The sequence below is a fragment of the Raphanus sativus genome, unplaced genomic scaffold (assembly GCF_000801105.2).
Source record: "Raphanus sativus cultivar WK10039 unplaced genomic scaffold, ASM80110v3 Scaffold2574, whole genome shotgun sequence".
Classification (NCBI taxonomy): Eukaryota; Viridiplantae; Streptophyta; class Magnoliopsida; order Brassicales; family Brassicaceae; genus Raphanus; species Raphanus sativus.
In genome coordinates, this window is record NW_026617882.1 from 1 (window position 1) to 14930 (window position 14930).

Sequence of the window (14930 nt, forward strand, 5' to 3'; positions counted from 1 at the left end):
TATATTTTATAATTTACTGTTTATTATTTTAAAATAAATATGTTATATATTAACTTTTATGATAATTTTTAAGTTTGTATACTGCTACAGTTTTACTAATTATTTTAATAAAAGTTTTAATAAGAATATACTACTTCTACAGCATATTGTTTATACAACATATTGTTATTGATTTTTCATCAGGTGTACTAATCAAGACCTAAGTTAAGAAAAATTGAATTAGAATAATCAACATACGTATAATCATTTCTTAATATAGGCAAACTCAAAACAAGAGTATATTTGCTCAAATGAGTTGTAACGCCCTGACTCGCCCATGGCTAATGGGCCACCCACGCTCGTTCTTTCGGCACGCCATCCCATCCGACGGTCGGTCGTTAATTTTCTAAAGCTCGAAATCACTGTTTACTGACCCTGCAATCACCACTCGACATTTTCCCGTGTTTTGGCCTCACTTACACGGTATCGCGAATCACTTCCCAATAGGTCACCAATCATTTCACTACTCCAGCCCAATCACGCTTAACTCTGGAGTTCTAAATGGATGTGTGACGGAAAAGGTAAGTCAACTTTGGTGATATAGGTAGCCAAATCAATTCTCTTAAGCCTTTTCACATATCACAACTCGGGATGTTACAATTCACCCTTCTCAAAGAACGCAACGTCCTCGTTGCGCCCCACGACAGGTCTCAATACGCCTCTCAGGTCAGAACTAAGACGGCTAACCAGCTCTGATACCACTTGTAACGCTCCGACCCGCTCATGGCTAATGGGCCACCCATGCCCGCTCTCTCGGACCATGGGCCCCATCCCATCCGACGGTCGGTCATTAATTTTCCAAGGCTCGAAATCACTGTTTACTGACCCTGCAATCACCATCCGACCTTTTCCCGTGCTTTGGCCTCACTTACACGGTATCGCGAATCACTTCCCGATAGGTCACCCATCATTTCACTACTCCAGTTCAAGCACGCTTAACTCTGGAGTTCTAAACGGATGTGTGACGGAAAAGGTAAGTCAACTTTGGTAACATAGGTAGTCAAATCAATTCTCTTAAGCATTTTCACATATCACAACTAAGGATGTTACATGAGCTTTATTGATAGAAAGTAGCGGTCATGACTTTCTAATGACCAGAAGCTATTTAAAAAAGGCTGGTAATGACATATTCATGGTTCGAACTTTGGGTAGTTGGTTCATACTTCGCTAATAATGTCATTGGACTAACAAAATACTAATAATAAAATGGCCAAAAAATTTATATATATTTTGAGGGCTGAAAGCCCATGCTTCTACAGCTTTCTATCAGGGTTGGGCCTGTTGATAGAACATAAAGATGAAACTAAACTAGTTTATTAGAGCATCACTATTGGTTGTCTCTTAATCATGTGTCCTTAAGTTAATTTATTGTTATTTTGTCCTAAGAGACTTTGCTAGGGACATTGCTAAAAAAATAGATTATTGGTGAGACCTTTTTTGTTTCTTAAGTTAAATAATTATTTATTTAAGAAGTAATAATATAAATAAAACATATAAAAAAGAAGTTTAACATTAAAATTGAAAACATATAAAAATTACAAACTTAAAAAAAAACATTACAAACATCATAATTAAAAAAAATTACAAACATTAAAATTGAAAACATATGAAAATTACAATCATTTTATTCAATTCATAGATACTTATAAATTATATGAACATTACAAACATTCATAGATACTTCACAAGTTCTTCAGCCTCACTTAATGGTTCTTTCTTGGCCAGGAGAGTCTAGTATGGCCAGCTTTGACAGGAGCTCCTTCTTCTCCAAATCCTCCTTCTTCATTTCCCAAATGGACGCATACTCTCCAACAGACTTCCCTTTACCGGGAAAATGGCTTATTCCCCTGCGAACTAGTTACTCCCGACTTTTTCACACACGAACTTTTAAGCCATGCCTAAAACCACACGAACAACGGAAATATTTCTTATTCCCTTATGAACTAATTATTTCCAGCTTTTTCACTCACAAATTTTTAAACTTTGCCAAAAACCACATGAACTACGCTATTTTTTGAATTACATACACAAACTATCAATTTTAAGTTAATTCTCCTAAAATCGTAAATTGTGTTATTCAAACATTAACTTAGTTTATGATAGGTGTATAGCCGGTTTAATTTGGGTTGATAAAAAAGGATAATACATCATTTTGTTTTTTTTTTCTTTCTGTCAACTGTTCTTCTTCTTCAAAAATCGCTTTACTCTTCATCATCAATTGAGAATAAAATTTATTATTTTGTAGAAGATTAAATGTTTTACATGATGCATAAAGAAAGAAAAGCAGCAACTACTAGTTTACCAATCCGCTATGTTACTACTCTTCTTTCTTTATGCATCATGTAAAACGTTTAATCTTCTACAAAATAATAAATTTTATTCCCAATTGATGATGAAGAGTAAAACGATTTTTGAAGAAGAAGAGCAGTTGACAAAAAGAAAAGAAAAAGAACAAAACGATGTATTATCCTTTTTATCAACCCAAATTAAACCGGCTATCCACCTGTCATAAACTAAGTTAATGTTTGAATAACACAATTTACGATTTTAGGGAAATTAGCTTAAAATTGATAGTTTGTGTATGTAATTCAAAAAATAGCGTAGTTTATGTGGTTTTTGGCAAAGTTTAAAAATTTGTGTGTAAAAAAGCTGGAAATAATTAGCTCATAAGGGAATAAGCAATATTTCCGTTGTTCGTGTGGTTTTGGCATGGCTTAAAAGTTCGTGTGTGAAAAAGCCGGAAACAACTAGTTCGTAGGGGAATAAGCCAGTTTCCCTCCCTTTACCAGTATTCCTTCTGGCTTTAGCAGCCTTTACACCTTCTGGCCGCGGCTCATGATCACCAACACTGGCGCTTGAAGCTTGGGAAGCTGGCTCACCAGTTTTCCTCTTTAAACTGCCACTCTCTTTAGGAGTGTTAAGGCTAGCCCATTTCTGCTCATACCTCAATACACACCAGCATGCTCAAGGTTAAATTTGATCCCGTGATCAGAGTAAAATATGTCATGAGCCTTCTTGAGAACATCAGTGTCACTCTGACCACTGGTAAGTTGTCTCTCTGCTGCCGAAAATGCGGCCCAGAACTTGTTAGTGAGATCGTTGATTCTGTGCCACCTTTGCTTACAATGATTTTGCTCTCTCTTGTCACCATCCTCTCTATCATGCGGACTTGCTGCATAATAGTCTCCTACTCGTTACCAAAACGTCCCAGCCTTTTGGTCATTTCCAACAATAGGATCCTTCGATGTGTTTAGCCAAGCACTGATGAGGACCTCGTCATCAGCTGGCGTCCATTTCCGCCTCTGACTACGCTCCGCTGCTGTAACTTCGGGTTGAGATGGAGCATCAGATAGTTGTGAATAGAAAGGAGGGATCTCTGATGCTCCTATGTTTACAGTAGAAGGAAAACTCTCATAAGAGAAGTTTTCATGGAGAAGACCTTCGTGTAGACTGTTAAGATGGGCTAGATAACTAGAATTGTGACTAGATGGATTCCTTGAATCCATAACTATAAGAACAGAGAATGGACTAAAGAAGAGAAAGCCGATTGCTAACTGGTTTTAATATAGAAGAGAGAAAGAAGATGATGGAGATTTATATGATAGAATGAAGATGATGTTTGTGGTTTAATAGGCAAAGCAACAAACAAGTAGTTATTACTACCTAACCATTGTACTATAGTTATTACACCAAACACAATTTCATTAAATTAAGAAGCACTCAAGTATCCTTTACAAGTTCATTAAATTAAAAGGCTTTTGGTTTCAAATAAATTTTTCTTTAGTCAGACTTAGCAATTCATTTTACTAACTATCCATTTATATTTTAAAAAGTATGTGGTTGCAAACAAACTACACTACAACTAATTGCTTCAATTCGTGAAAACATATCTAACTAAGCATTAAACACTACTGTCATATCACAAGCAATTAACCGCCACCTACAGTTGGAGCTATAACATTCATTGTACCTAAAATTGGAGCAAACATTAATCGGAGCTAATGTATGCAGATAACAATGTTATATCACAAGACCAACAAGTAATCGGAGATTTTCAGATTTTATTGTATGCAGACAATGTCAACATACCGAGCAAACAATCAAGAAAGACATTCATTATTTTCAACACCACTAAGACCAACAATTTCTTACTGTCAGTTTCAATTTTAAACGACTATCATTCCAAGTATTCTCTCAGTGAAGACAAAGACATAACAAGATTTTTAAAACCCTCAATCTAGACCAATGTTCAGTTTTATAATTCTTCAAAAACAATACAAGTATTCTCGCGGAAGACAAACACAGAACAAGAACAATTACAACAATTTTTTTCAGTTTATAATTCCTCAAAAACCATACAATTACAACAGTCAATCAAACGAAAATGCATGTCATAGGCAGATGAGAACAATTACAACAATGACCTAGACACAGAATGACAATCCTAAAACAAAGGAGACTCGTTTCGCTTTGAGAGAATCCGATTCGGTTTCAGATGCAATCGTTGAGGAGACTCCTAAAACAAAGGAGGAGGAACACTTACCGGTTATCGGCGAGGAGTGAGCAAAAGAAAAAAGACTTGTCTCGGTTTGAGATGCAATCGGCGGAGATCGGTAGCGGAGATCCGTGACGAATGCGCTGAGTAATGGAGACTCGTTTCGATTTCTTTTCACTTGGGGTAGCAATCGCTGGAGAACCGTGAGGAGTGATCGATTTAGCTTGACAAATCCGCCGCCACCGCTGAATCGTATCGAGCTCAAGAGAGAAGAAGAGAAGGAGATGAAAGTGTTTGGAGTGAAAGAAAAAATGTTATAACCCTACACCGCTCACATTAACTTCTCCCTTCCTTACGCGTGTCATTAAGGACGACCCAAGAGATCCCTTAATTAACAAATGTTTCTTTGCTTTTATCGCAATTTTGATTTATTTTTAATCCTTTAATTACTAAGATATGTGTCTAAAATACACCAACAATGATGCTCTTAGATCATTATTAGTCTGCAAGAAATAAAGAGAAGAAGAAAGCTTTAGATTGTTTGGAAGATCAAGATAATATTTGAATCATATTCATGAAAAGGTTTCAAGGAGGATGCAATTATCTTTTAGACAACCAACCAAAGTTGTCTACAAACTATACACAATAGCTATTACACAAATGAATAGTATCAAATGAATGGGTTAATGAGCTTCACTTGATTGCTTGAGCCTTCACTCTAATATTTACACTGGTGATAGTTAACTTCTTAAATTTTTATTTATATTTATTAGTTTAATAAGTAAATTAACAAATTAATTTTACCAGTTTAACATACTTTGACTAAAATAAAAAATTCTAAAATTTATTAAAGTTATATATTTTTTTCAAACACTAACATTTATATATATTATACAGGATTCATAAGCTTTATAACCTTCACAAAATCATCTATCAAAAAATAATCATGTATTTTTTCGTAGAAAAACAACTTTCATTGTTCTCATCAGAAGAATCCATCCATATATCGATTACAAGATCAAAGTGAATATCATAAAGCATTGGAAAAAAAATATATCAAATGAGTTAATTCTGTTAAGATGATTTAGATTACAGTTAAAGAAATCAAAGCTTGATTTTTTCAATTATATTCAATGACAGACAGACTTATCTTTCTCATTATTTTGAAAGGGAATTAGATTCATGCGATGTCAAAAAAAAAAAATTAGATTCATGCTACAGTATAAAGTGATTTCTTGGTTAAAAAGTACGAAAATAAGTTAAGAGAAAGTGAATCAAAAATGATCAAACACGTTTAGAATCAGTTCTTATTGTAGGCAATCTCAAAACAAAAGTATGTTTTCTCCAATGAGCTTTATTGATAGAACATAAAGATGAAACTAAAATAGCTTATTAAATCTTTATTAATATGCAAGAAATAAATTGAAGAAGAAAGGTATAGATTGGTTGGAAGATCAAGATAAAATTTGAATCATATTCATAATATGAAAAGGTTTTAAAGAGGATGCAATTATATTATAGACAACCAACCAAAGTTGCCTATAGGCCTGGACATTTTGGGTATCAGTTCGGTTCGGTTCGGATATTTCGGATTTCGGGTCTTTCGGGTCTAGGAGTTTAGGATCCGATAGGGTAATTTCAAATTTTTGGTTCCGGGTCGGTTCGGATCGTACCGGGTCCGGGTTGGATCTTAGATAGTTGGACCCATTCGGGTAACTAGAATTTACCGGTTTGGTTTTGGGTCAGGTTCGGGTCGGTTCGGTTCAGATTTGATCTATAAAATACCTAAAAATACAAAAAATATCTGAAAATATTAATATATCCGAAACTATTTGAAATTTTATTTAAATTTTGTTTTTATTATATTAAAATGTGTATATATATTAAAATATGCGAGATACAACAATAATTGGTTGTCTCCTAGTGGTTGACCCCCTTGCTCTATAGAAACAAATAACCCGTATTCGACTCCTCCTCGATTCATTTTATTTAATTTACATTATTAATTCGGGTATCCGTCAGGTTTTGGGTTCGGATCGGGTCGGGTCCAAGATCCACGGATTTCCTACAACAAGATCCTATATGGTAATTGATCGGGTCGGTTCCTACCCAGACCGGATTTTTCAGGTCGGGTCTTCGGGTCCGGGTAAAATGCCCAGGCCTAAGAGACACTATACACAACAGTTATTACACAAATATATAGTATCAAATCGTGATAGAAACTATATATGAATGGGTTGATGGCCTTCACTTGATTTCTTGAGCCTTCGCTCTAATATTTAACAGTGGTGATAGTTAACTTATTCAAATTTTATTTATATTTATTAGTTTATTAATTAAAGGGAATTTGCAGTACATGGTAAAGTTTCCTCATGAAATTAGCTAGTTGGTAAAGACGCTGTAGCATTTTTGGTAATCCCAAAACTATCCCTGATTTGGTATGAAAGCGTAGCACATGCGCCTGTCAATTAATTGACGTCACAACAGGTCGAGTCGGTTGAAGAAACAAAATGATAATTATGCAAAAATATCTCGTTTGTTAAAAATGCAAAAACCCCTAGATTTTTTCCAGACAAAAATCTAATCACAGTACCTGTTAGACTTGAGACGGGATAACTTGAAACAGTCGGTTGCACAAAAAAAAATATCAATAATGCAAATTTATTATACAATAAAAAATCTGGTTATACAATAAAAATCTGGTTATATATATATACAATAAAAAAATCTGGTTATATATATATATATATATATATACATGATGATGATTTTGTAATCATCCAATGTATGTTTTGACTCAAATAACATGGTATATTTTTCATTTTGTAGTTTTCATAATATACTTATAGAATATACGGATATTTGATGTCGTATATCCGGTAGATCACTACCATATGAGTTTATAGTAATCTTTAGGCTTCCTATATATAGGTCGCCACTATAACCACTGGTTTGACATATAATATATGGTGGCCTATCTGGTATCAAATCCTTATATCCAGATATACTGGATATACAATAAGAAATCTAGTTATATACCGGATATACAATGAGAAATCTGATTATATATATATATATATACATGATGATGATTTTGTAATCATCCAATGTATTTTTGACTCGAATAACATGGTACATTTTTTATTTTGTAGTTTTCATGATATACTTATAGAATATACATATATTTGATGTCGTATCCGGTAGATCACTACCATATGAGTTTGTAGTAATCTTTAGGCTTCCTATATATAGGTCGCCACTATAGCCACTGGTCTGACACATAATATATGGTGGTCTATCTGGTATCAAATCCTTATATCCGGATATCTCGTTAGAAAACAAATCTTGGCCTATCTGGTATCAAATCCTTATATCTGGATATCTCGTTAGAAAACAAATATTATCTTCTCTTCTTCGAAAATATCTTATCCTTTTCGAAAATATCTTCTCCTCTAACTAACCATATGGTTGTTGTGCTTATTGGCCGATAAGTGGTCATCCTCCAAGGCTGCACTTTGGTTATGCGAAACAAAAGGTAAACGGGTCGCCGCACTATTTGTCCTCGCAGCTGATTCCTATCTTAGTCGCCATAGATAATAACATAAATCACCAGATATGAAACAGTGTATCCGGATGTTAATATAGAAACTATATAGAAAGATACCGGTTTTTTAAAATAGAATCCGGATGTTATAATATGATTTTCAAAGTATAAATTAATTATAAAGGATTCCCACGTAAATTATATTTCAACTAAGATTGATAATTTACAAGACACAGTGATGCATTTTGTTGTGCCAGAGAGGAATAACTGACATTTCCCATTAATTCATCGATGATTCCGTCGTTTACGTCATGGTGAGGGATCACGTTATCACCAACATTGGAAAGTTTATATCGGGATATCCAAAACTGAACATGAATCTATGTTAATATGACCTAGACCATTCCCCACCAACAATTTCATTAAATATCTAAGTTTTAAAAAAAAATCTCAAACACCGGTAAAATATTTGTAAACCTTCGTCTCTTTAATTATTGTAACTATATCCGGTTTCAAATTATAATATCTTCAATTTTTGAAAATGAATCTGGATTCAGTTTCTACTTTACGCTTCTTCTTGTCCAAAATAATAATATTTTTCTCTCAACTTCGCCGGTAGCAGGTCATACGGATGTGTTATGTGTAGGACAGAATTGGCAAATCGTGACAAAAATTCCTTGGTTCTGCAAATATTTAAAAATAATGCACACATCTGCAATTACCACCAAGAATTTGTATATTCACCTAAATAGGCTTTAATTAAATTAACAAATTGATTTTTACCAATTTAACATGATTAAAATTAAAAAAAAATCTAGAATTTATTAAAATTTATATATATTATCCAAGATTCCTAAGCTTTATAACCTGGCAAAACAGAACATGCACGTTCCTTAACTTCTTCCGAATACTACTATGGCCTTGAGTGTATACTGCGGGACGGCTGGAACACAGTGCAGTGTAGAATGTATGCTACCATTCAGCAAAAAAATTTTGCTTGTGTTTTGATGAAAAAATATTAAGGCTCCGAGTGGTGACAGCGGGTTGTGCGGTGCGGGACAAACGGTTAAGATAGTGCGGTGCGGTTTAACTGCGGTTTATGCATGAGAAACGCACACTGCGGAACAACTGCGGTTCGTCTAAGCGGTGCGGTTCATAACAAAATATGAATGGTGATATTTATAATGAATAGTGCAACTGCGGGATACATATAATGAATTTTATATTATATAAACAAAAATATTATTGATACTAATATAATTTTAAATACATATATTATTTTTAAAAAATTTATGCAGATGAAATATGCATAATAGTTTTGGGTATTTTGACATTCAAATAATATTTTTAAATTATCTGATTATTTTAAAACTAAATATAGTTAAATTTATAAATATATAAACTATAAAAATTTGGATATCCATTAGTTTCTCGATTCGATTTTGGTTCGGTTCTAATTTTTCGGTTCTATGTGATATAAGTCTACTAATATAATTGACATGATCCAAACCCGAACAAAACTATATTTCATTTTGATTTTTCGATTTCGGATAAATGTGCCCAGACCTATTTACCACCATCAAATTAAGGTACGACGAATATAGATATTCGAAAATTTAGGATATTTGGATCTGATACCGGATTCATCGGATTCGTAAATTTAATATCTTGATATCCGTCTATATATCGTATTACAACGGATATTTGGATTCATAAAAAATATTTTTTAAAATAATATTTTTTAAAAAATTAACATAGATTAAATACTTATACAAGATTTATAAATATATAGATACATAACACTAAAAGATTAAAATATAATATTATAAAGCTAATATTATGTATAAAATGAAAATGAATTTAAACAAGTTAACAGTAAATTACCCACATTATCTTACTAACTATATATTACTTCATATTAATAGATGAATTTGTGTTGTTACATTTTTTTAGAAAAAAAATAGGTGTGGTTTACACCTAACCACAGCACATCTCCTTCTTTCTATTTATGTTGCGGTTCAGGTGCGTCTCCGTCCCGCTCTTTACTTTTTATTTTTTTATTTTTTATTCTTTCTAGAAAAAGCAACTATTAGATAAGTGTGAATGGTAACACATTTTTTATATCGCACTGCGGTATGCTCGTCCCGCAATATACATTCAAGGCCTAAATTCGAAAAAGATAAAGTGGTGGGCGGGACGGTTATTGTCTAGGACTGCACCTAAAATGGGAAGAAGGTAAAATGGTGTGGTTACAGGTGCGGTTCCACATTGTTAACTTAATATTTTTTATTATGAATGTCACCATTCATATTTTGTTATGAACCGCACCGCATAGACGAACTGCAGTTGTTCCGCAGTGCGCGTTTTTCATATATAAACCGCAGTAAAACCGCACCGCACTAACTAATCCGCTTGTCCCGCACTACCCAACCCGCTGTTACCATTCGGAGCCTATGTAGGAAAAAACAACTTGAAACCGCCTTAGATAGAAGCTCAGATAGAAGCTCGACGAACAGACTAGATCTTGATTAGATTGTTGAGAAATGACAGGGAGGGAACCAAACCACTCCAGATACACCAACCACAAACGATTTTCTTATTTTGTATTAATCAACGCTGACAAGTCTTATAAATAATCGAACAGTGGCTCAAGTAGCCTAATTAGTTGCATAAAAAAAAACTAAAAAGCAGTTGGGAAAGGTCTTGGCAACTCTCAAGTAATAATATTGTAAGAACTAAATCTTGACTCGTACACATGCTGTCAGACGAAATATTGTCAAGAAATACGAGAAAACAAAAAAAAAAACACGAGAGAGAAAAAGAGAGCTAGAGAGAGAGAGAGAGATGAGAAGTATATCAAACTACCACCATGCTTACACCTTCATCAGGTTCATCTTGTTTGTCTTAATTGTGTTTCAAGCTTTCTCTATCTCTGCCAAAACTTTGTCGGCTACAGAATCTCTTACCATCTCAAGCAATAAAACCATAACATCCTCTGGAGAAATCTTCGAGCTAGGTTTCTTCAATCTCCCCTCAACTTCTTCTCGTTGGTATCTCGGAATCTGGTACAAGAAAATCTCCCGAAGAACTTACGTATGGGTTGCGAACAGAGACAACCCTCTTTCTAGTCCCAACGGAACTCTCAAAATCCTCGACAATAATCTCGCAATATTCGACCAATCCGATACACCTGTATGGTCGACCAATCTGACCGAAGGACACGTGAGATCGGCAGTTGTTGCCGAGCTTCTTGATAACGGTAACTTTGTTCTCAGAGTCTTGAACAGTAATGGGTTCTTGTGGCAGAGTTTTGATTTTCCGACAGACACTCTACTTCCGGAGATGAAACTAGGCTGGGATAACAAAACCGGACTCAACAGATTCTTGAGATCCTGGAAAGCTCCAGACGATCCATCAAGCGGAGATTTCTCAACTAAGCTCAAAACCAACGGGTTCCCTGAGTTTTACGTATGCAACAAAGAGTTGATAATGTACAGGAGCGGTCCGTGGAACGGGATCAGGTTCGGCAGCGACGTACCGGAGACGAAACCAACTGATTACCTAGTTTACAATTTCACAGCGAGTAACGAGGAAGTGACCTACTCATACCTGGTCACTAAAACCAACATTTATTCGAGAATAATCCTAAGCTCCACGGGTTTGTTTGAAAGACTAACTTGGCTTGAGACAGCCAAGACTTGGGACCAACTATGGTACTCACCAAAGGACCAATGCGATAACTACAAACAGTGTGGTAGTTATGGTTACTGCGATTCGTCAACTTCACCGAGTTGTAATTGTATAAAAGGGTTTGAACCGAGGAATGAGCAAGTCCCGGGGTTGAGAGATGATTCTGATGGTTGCCTAAGGAAGACGAGGCTGAGCTGTAAGGGCAGAGATGGGTTTGTCCGGTTGAAGAAGATGAAACTGCCGGATACTAAGGCGACGAGTGTGGACAGAGGTATTGGGTTGAAAGAATGCGAAGAGAGGTGTTCAAAAGATTGTAATTGTACAGCGTTTGCTAGTTCGGATATTCGTAATGGCGGGTCGGGTTGTGTGGTTTGGACCGGAGAGATTTTGGACGTACGAAACCATGCAAATGGTGGTCAGGATCTCTACGTTAGACTAGCCGCTGCTGATCTCGGTTAGTGTTTTTTTTCTTATTGAATAAAGGTCTCTGAGCCGAAATTGTATTTGCTTATATAAATCTCCAGATTAGTATGATCCAATACAAAAAAGAAGAAAATATATGCAGAGGACAGGAGGGGCAGAAACAGAAAAATCATAGGTTTGAGTATTGGGGTGAGCATTTTTTTTCTTTTAAGTTTAATCATCTTCTGCTTCTGGAAAAGGAAGCAGAAAAGATTAATAGCAACTGAAACACCTATTGGTAAGTCGATAGCTTTTTGCTTCCTTTAATTTTACCTGTATGTTTTGATAACATATGTCTTGATTGTTTTTCTGTGTCTGAATGGAACAATTGATCAAGGGGAAAGCCAAGATTCGCTCGTGAATGAAGTGGTGATATCAAGCAAGATATATACATCTAGAGAAATGAAAACAGAGGATCTAGAGCTTCAATTGATGGATTTTGAAACCATTGCCATGGCAACAAACAATTTTTCTGACTACAACAAGCTTGGACAAGGTGGTTTCGGTATTGTTTACAAGGTATAAAAAAATATCCAGAACTACAAAACTATACAGCTTTGGACAAGGTTTCACTGTATAATCAAATGTATGGTAATAGGGGAAGTTACTTAACGGAAAAGAAATTGCGGTAAAGAGACTATCCAAAATGTCTTTACAAGGGGTGGATGAGTTCAAGAATGAGGTTAGAGTAATTGCAAGGCTTCAGCACATAAACCTCGTCCGGCTTCTTGGTTGTTGCGTAGATGGGGACGAGAAGATATTGATCTATGAGTACTTGGAGAATCTAAGCCTGGATTCTCATCTCTTTGGTTAGTGACTCAGAACAGCTTATGCTCTAACAATCCAAAGTCTTGGGAATAAGTTAACACGTTTTCTGTTGTGGTTGATTTGTAGACAAAAACCGATGCTCTAACCTAAATTGGCAAATGAGATTTGATATTACCAAAGGCATTGCTAGAGGACTTCTATATCTTCACCAAGATTCACGCCTTAGGATTATCCATAGAGACTTGAAAGTAAGTAATGTCTTGCTTGATAAATATATGATTCCAAAGATCTCAGACTTTGGGATGGCAAGGATGTTTGGACAGGACGAGATAGAAGCTAATACGAGGAAGGTGGTCGGAACTTAGTAAGAAATCATTCTCCAAAACAACAAAGAGTTTTTTCTTATATCCAAACTAAAAATAAAACCTGATTATATGAGTTTAATATTGATTTTGCAGCGGCTATATGTCTCCAGAGTATGCAATGAATGGGATATTCTCTATTAAGTCGGATGTTTTCAGCTTTGGGGTCTTGCTTCTTGAAATTATAAGTGGCAAGAGGAGCACAGGATTTTACAACTCAACTGGTGACCTTAGTCTCCTTGGTTGTGTAAGCTGAGAACCTCTTGAATTCGATCTTGTTCCACAATCCTAATATTATTAATACAAAATATTCCATCATTATTTCCAGGTGTGGAGGAATTGGAAGGAAGAAAAATGGCTAGAGATCATAGATCCGATCATCATAGATCATTCATCATCAACGTTGCAGAGACATGAAATATTAAGATGTATACAGATTGGTCTCTTGTGTGTTCAAGAACGTGCTGAAGATAGACCAGCGATGTCTTCTGTAATGGTGATGCTTGGAAGTGAAACTACAGCTATTCCTCAGCCTAAACAACCAGCCTTTTGCGTTGGCAAAAGTCCTCTTGAGACTCAGTCAAGTAAACATGGCGACGATGAATGGACAGTTAACCAAATCACCCTCTCGGTAATTGACGCTCGATAAATCTGAAAGCTAAAAAAATGTGAAAGTTACCATGCCAGTCTGTTTGTGTACATATTATTTTCTATGTACTAGTCTCAATTCAAAGTTCTACCACATGATTCGATAAGTAGCTCTAGCAATTTAATTCTGACGAAGATTTTTACTACATGATTCGCAGAATTTGGATTTTGAATTCGAACTATTAAAACAACAAGTTGCATTTTTATATTCCAGTTTATATATATAATATCCAACTTGATCGTGAGCTAGCATAGACTGAACTATTTCGCTCTAGAGAAATTCTCTAAAACAAGTAGATGAATATGACCAAAATTGCTTAAATGGCAGCTTGTTGTCAGAATATTTTTTTTTCTTTTTTCACCAAGATTCTATTTATAATAATTACTAAGAACATTTTTATCAGACGTTTATAAAAGCCTATTTAGGTAATAAAATAATGGAGGAAACTTTAGAAGACTGTAGGCTGTTTCAGTCGAGGAAATCAACATGATGCTCTCATGATTAGAGTGGATTGTGATTTCGTAACCAGTGACATGTTAACCCTTGAAGAAAAGAAAAAGAGAAGTAGCTATTCTATACGCTTTTAGAGATTGAAGTTAATTATTAGAAGTTGAATCCCCTATATATTAATCCTTGGAACATTACAACATGTTTTGTAACCACGTGTCATCACTAGGATGATTCTCAGAAATCTTTAGAAAAAAAATGTTGGTCCATATAAATATATATTATACTTTTTATTAAACTAATTATCATATTAATTAATAGTCTTAAATTATTTCCTTAAATAAAAACTACGTAAGTTTATTTCCTTAAATAAAAGCTACGAAATTACCTAATATGATTAACGTATATATGATAATTAATGATTACAAATCAAAAATATTTGATAAAAAAAATTGTATCCTCTACATTTTATTT

At 34.7% G+C, this 14930-nt stretch overlaps 1 protein-coding gene across 4 annotated transcripts; it reads left to right on the plus strand.

The window, feature by feature from the left end:
• Positions 1-10850: 10850 nt before the first annotated feature.
• Positions 10851-14102, plus strand: LOC108818836 (receptor-like serine/threonine-protein kinase SD1-7). Of its 4 annotated transcripts, none has more exons than XM_018591780.2 (7): positions 10851-12222; positions 12334-12468; positions 12568-12749; positions 12829-13039; positions 13125-13362; positions 13457-13607; positions 13689-14102. In XM_018591780.2, the coding sequence occupies exons 1-7, from the start codon at positions 10923-10925 to the stop codon at positions 14007-14009; spliced, it is 2538 nt and encodes an 845-aa protein (XP_018447282.1). In that variant the 5' UTR covers positions 10851-10922; the 3' UTR covers positions 14010-14102. The 4 variants fall into 4 exon arrangements, with proteins under 4 accessions (XP_018447282.1, XP_018447283.1, XP_056856360.1 ...); XM_018591781.2 differs by having other exon boundaries at positions 13457-13602; positions 13689-13912; XM_057000380.1 differs by lacking the exon at positions 13689-14102 and having other exon boundaries at positions 13125-13246; positions 13309-13362; positions 13457-13597.
• Positions 14103-14930: the final 828 nt, after the last annotated feature.

Bases quoted from the DNA above. Each gene is read 5' to 3' on its own strand.
- LOC108818836 (XM_018591780.2), top strand. From the start codon at position 10,923: ATGAGAAGTATATCAAACTACCACCATGCTTACACCTTCATCAGGTTC. The intron at 13,040-13,124 runs GTTAGTGACTCA...GTTGATTTGTAG, and splicing joins CCTGGATTCTCATCTCTTTG to ACAAAAACCGATGCTCTAAC. The intron at 13,363-13,456 runs GTAAGAAATCAT...TTGATTTTGCAG, and splicing joins AGGAAGGTGGTCGGAACTTA to CGGCTATATGTCTCCAGAGT.